Raw genomic sequence first — 5,000 nt, forward strand, 5'->3', positions numbered from 1 at the left:
GGCCTGATGGCCCTGGGTCACCCCGCCAGGACCTGGGTCACCCCGCCAGGACCTGGGTCACCCCGCCAGGACCTGGGTCACCCCGCCAGGAGCTGGGTCACCCCGCCAGGACCTGGGTCACCCCGCCAGGAGCTGGGTCACCCCGCCAGGACCTGGGTCACCCCGCCAGGACCTGGGTCACCCCGCCAGGACCTGGGTCACCCCGCCAGGAGCTGGGTCACCCCGCCAGGACCTGGGTCACCCCGCCAGGAGCTGGGTCACCCCGCCAGGACCTGGGTCACCCCGCCAGGACCTGGGTCACCCCGCCAGGACCTGGGTCACCCCGCCAGGAGCTGATCTCACACCAGACCGCATCGGTCATGGGATCATTGGATACGCAAGCCTTTCCACCATGGCAAGGTGGGAGCCCTCACACACACACACACATACACACACTCTCACTCACTCACTCACTCACTCACTCACTCACTCACTCACTCACACTCACACACTCACTCACTCACTCACTCACTCACTCACTCACTCACTCACTCACTCACTCACACACTCACTCACTCACTCACTCACTCACTCACTCACTCACTCACACTCACTCACTCACTCACTCACTCACTCACTCACTCACTCACTCACTCACTCACTCGCGCAGGCGCACGCACACTCACTCAAACACACACTCACACACACACACACACACACTCACACACACACACACACACACACACACGCACACACACCTACTCTATGAGAAAGAAGAGCTCTAAAGAACTCTTTAAATAATGATGGAGGAACACGGCTGGGACACACCTTCAGACCAGGGGGTCCCCTCATTCCTGGGTTTCCTGGAGACCCCTAAAACAGAGAGAGAATGAGAGAGAGAGAGGGAGAGAGAGGTCAGTACACAGTACAGATAATCATGCACAAGCTGTATTGAAGCACATACAGTAGTGATGATTGCACATCGTACACACAGAAACCCCATTAAACTCCATCAGAGTTTTAGGACATGATACAGATGATAATCGCAGTCTCTGGAAAGTTCCTGGGGCCAGTGATAAGGAACAAGGACAGACATTTGGGAAGACTTGGAGTGATACAACAAGTCAAAGGTTAGAGTTCAGAGGTCAAACAAAACTGAACTCACATCTTTGCCTGGAGTGCCATCTCGGCCTGGTTCCCCCTGTTGGACACATGGGGAGCAGCGATGAAGCCGGATACAGCGCACACAGAGAGACACAGAGAGATCCCAGCAACAGACACATGAAAAAGTCTCTATCAGAGCTCACAGTGTAACTGTGCCAACACATATACACTGCATCTTTACTGGATACCCACTGCAAGCTCATTAGATACTCACTGCAAACTGGCTGGACATTCATTTTATACGCAGTGTATCACACACTGTCAGTGTATCACAGTGTATCACACACACACACACACACACACACACACACACACACACACACACACACACACACACACACACACACACACAGACAGCCCACTCACATGCTGAGTGACAGTTGCACCTGGTGGGGTGGTTCTGATCAGCAATAACGTAACATAACATGATGTGACATGACATGACATGACATAACGAGGAGAACGGTCCATTCAGCCCAGCAATGCTCTACAGGTCATTCAGCCCAGCAATGATCTACAGGTCATTCAGCCCAGCAGAGCTCTACAGGTCATTCAGCCCAGCAATGCTCTACAGGTCATTCAGCCCAGCAATGATCTACAGGTCATTCAGCCCAGCAATGCTCTACAGGTCATTCAGCCCAGCAATGCTCTACAGGTCATTCAGCCCAGCAGTGATCTACAGGTCATTCAGCCCAGCAATGCTCTACAGGTCATTCAGCCCAGCAATGCTCTACAGGTCATTCAGCCCAGCTACAGGTCATTCAGCCCAGCAATGCTCTACAGGTCATTCAGCCCAGCAGAGCTCTACAGGTCATTCAGCCCAGCAATGCTCTACAGGTCATTCAGCCCAGCAATGCTCTACAGGTCATTCAGCCCAGCAATGCTCTACAGGTTATTCAGCCCAGCAATGCTCTACAGGTCATTCAGCCCAGCTACAGGTCATTCAGCCCAGCAATGCTCTACAGGTCATTCAGCCCAGCAATGCTCTACAGGTCATTCAGCCCAGCAATGCTCTACAGGTCATTCAGCCCAGCAGAGCTCTACAGGTCATTCAGCCCAGCAGTGATCTACAGGTCATTCAGCCCAGCAATGCTCTACAGGTCATTTAGCCCAGGAGAGCTCTACAGGTCATTCAGCCCAGCAATGCTCTACAGGTCATTTAGCCCAGGAGAGCTCTACAGGTCATTCAGCCCAGCAATGCTCTACAGGTCATTCAGCCCAGCAGAGCTCTACAGGTCATTCAGCCCAGCAATGCTCTACAGGTCATTCAGCCCAGCAATGATCTACAGGTCATTCAGCCCAGCAATATTTGCCTTTTCCTACCACTAAGTGTACCTACTGCTTAGTTTACATAAAAGCTAAATAGTATCTGGCACCGTATCAAGCCTGGTCATGAAACCCCCAGTGTTCCTGCCTCCGTAATGTCCTGGCAGCTCTTCCACAGACCACTCTGTGTGGGGGAAGACATTACTTCCTGATATCTGTGGAATTTATCTTTTGCCAATTTCCATTTGTGCCCTCTCGTTCTGCTAACCGAGCTCACCCGGAAGAATTGCCTATAGTTCACTTTGTTAATCCCTTTAATTAATTTAAAAGCATCAATCAAATACAGATTTTACTGAGCTTAAATAGAAGCCTCTTAGGCCTATCCTCATAACTCCTAGCTTTTATCTTTTGTAGCGCCCATAAAGTAATCCTGCCTTATGTTTCCCTAGGGTTAGGGTTAGGGTTAGGGTTAGTTATGCTCACTGTGTATCTGAGCTTAAAGGATGTAATGGGTTAGGTAAATAAGAAATCTTTATTTCCCAAGTTGTCCCATATTAGGGCCTCTTGGGAAATAAAAGTTTGCACTGGCCATTCAGGGTACTGAAGCCTTTAAGTAGGAAGAATTTGGTCCCTCTTGTGTCGGTGCTCTATGTGCGTTGATTTAGTCCTCTTGGAAATAGAGTGCTAAGTTTGAGAATCCAGTGTTTCTCAAACCTGCGTCTCTCCTCCGGTGTCCAATTGTTGTTCATTTGAAGGCCCGATATTTCTAGTGCCTCAAGTCCATGGTGAAGGAAATGAGCCACCAGGTGTGTGTCTGTCTCTCTGTGATTTCTAATGTTGTATATATGTTGTGCTAGTCTACATTTAATTGTGTTCCCTGTCTCTCCTACATATATTATACCACATTGTTTGCACTTAATGGCATATATGCAGTTTTTAGTGTTTTTAGTTAGTGTTTGTTTTATTATGTAGGTTGTGTTGGTAGTGGTGTTCCTGACTGTAGTGGCTTGCTTGTAGAATATTGGGCCCTGTGTAGGTATTGTATTAATTTCTGGTAGTTTGCTGCTTACCAGATGATCTTTAAGATTTTTATTTCTTTTATATGCTGAGATAATTTTATAGTCCTGGATAATATTTGTGTAATGTTGTCCTGTAATTTTTCTGTTTGCAGCTAGGCTAAATGCTGAGTAGACCGGACCTGTCTCAGGAAAGATCTGGAATACCCCCGTGGTTTTAATGCATTGAAGAGGGTCTGAGTTGCCTCTTCAAAATCCATTACCTGTGTGCAAATCCTGTTGAACCTGAGCAATTGTGATTTGATCAGGCCCTTGAAAGTGTGTTTAGGGTAGAGACTGTTTTTATGTAAAAGTGTGTGTCTGTCAGTATCTTTAAAGAAAACTTTAGTATCTGAAGTGTGTATTTGGGAAAACAAGGCTCCCTTGTATGTGGTAGTGTCCAAGAAATCTATTTGTTGTTTATGTGTGATGTATTTAACTGTTTAACTGTACAGTTAGGGTTAGGATTAGGGTACAGTTAGGGTTAGATATAGTTAGGGTTAGGGTTAGTTATAGTTATAGTTAGGGTAGATTTAGGGTTAGGGTTAGGTATAGTTAGGGTTAGGGTTAGTTATAGTTAGGGTTAGTGTACAGTTAGGGTTAGGGTTAGTTATAGTTTTAGTTATAGTTAGGGTTAGGGTTAGTTATAGTTAGGGTTAGTGTACAGTTAGGGTTAGGGTTAGTGGACAGTTAGGGTTAAGCTTAGTTATAGTTAGGGTTAGGGTGAGTTATAGTTAGGGTTAGTGTACAGTTAGGGTTAGGGTTAGTTATAGTTAGAGTTAGGGTTAGTTTTAGTTATAGTTAGGGTTAGTGTACAGTTAGGGTTAGGGTTAGTTATAGTTAGGGTTAGGGTTAGTGTACAGTTAGGGTTAGTTATAGTTAGGGTTAGTGTACAGTTAGGGTTAGGGTTAGTTATAGTTAGGGTTAGTGTACAGTTAGGGTTAGGGTTAGTTATAGTTAGGGTTAGGGTTAGTGTACAGTTAGGGTTAGGGTTAGTTATAGTTAGGGTTAGGGTGAGTTATAGTTATGCTCACCGTGTGTCCGGGGCGTCCTGTAGGTCCAGGGGCTCCTGCCACCCCCGATACTCCTCTCCCTCCTGCTGCCCCTCTGTCCCCGTCCAAACCCTGAGCTTCCTGAAAACACACACACACACACACACACACACACACACACACACACACACAAACACTGATGTAGTACAGACTCAGTGTGGCCCAAACACCCCTCCTCCTGCAGCTATAGATTATGTGTGTGTGTGCATGTGTGTGTGTGTGTACATGTGAGTGTGACTGTGTGTGTGTGTCACTGTGTGTGTGTGTGTGTGAGAGTGTGACTGTGTTTGTATGTCACTGTGTGTGTGTGTGTGAGAGTGTGACTGTGTTTGTGTGTCACTGTGTGTGTGTGTGTGTGAGAGTGTCACTGTGTTTGTGTGTCACTGTGTGTGTGTGTGTGACACTAATTCTTACCGGGCCTTGAGGTCCAGGGGGGCCAGGTGGACCAGAGGGGCCTTGGGATCCCTACAGAAAAAAAAAAAAA

General features: G+C 47.3%; 1 protein-coding gene across 1 annotated transcript in view; it reads right to left on the bottom strand.

Annotated features, from left to right (window-relative positions):
- Positions 1-5,000, bottom strand: part of LOC133108676 (collagen alpha-1(I) chain-like) — a 65,400-nt gene that overhangs the window by 3,909 nt on the left and 56,491 nt on the right. Inside the window, exons 60-63 of the mRNA XM_061218359.1 lie at positions 4,931-4,981; positions 4,499-4,597; positions 1,145-1,180; positions 808-852 (exon numbers count right to left, since the gene is read on the bottom strand). Of these exons, the coding sequence (XP_061074343.1) occupies positions 808-852; positions 1,145-1,180; positions 4,499-4,597; positions 4,931-4,981 (231 nt within the window). The remainder of the gene's footprint in view (positions 1-807; positions 853-1,144; positions 1,181-4,498; positions 4,598-4,930; positions 4,982-5,000) is intronic.

The sequence above is a fragment of the Conger conger genome, chromosome 1, assembly GCF_963514075.1.
Source record: "Conger conger chromosome 1, fConCon1.1, whole genome shotgun sequence".
In the NCBI taxonomy this organism is placed as follows: Eukaryota; Metazoa; Chordata; class Actinopteri; order Anguilliformes; family Congridae; genus Conger; species Conger conger.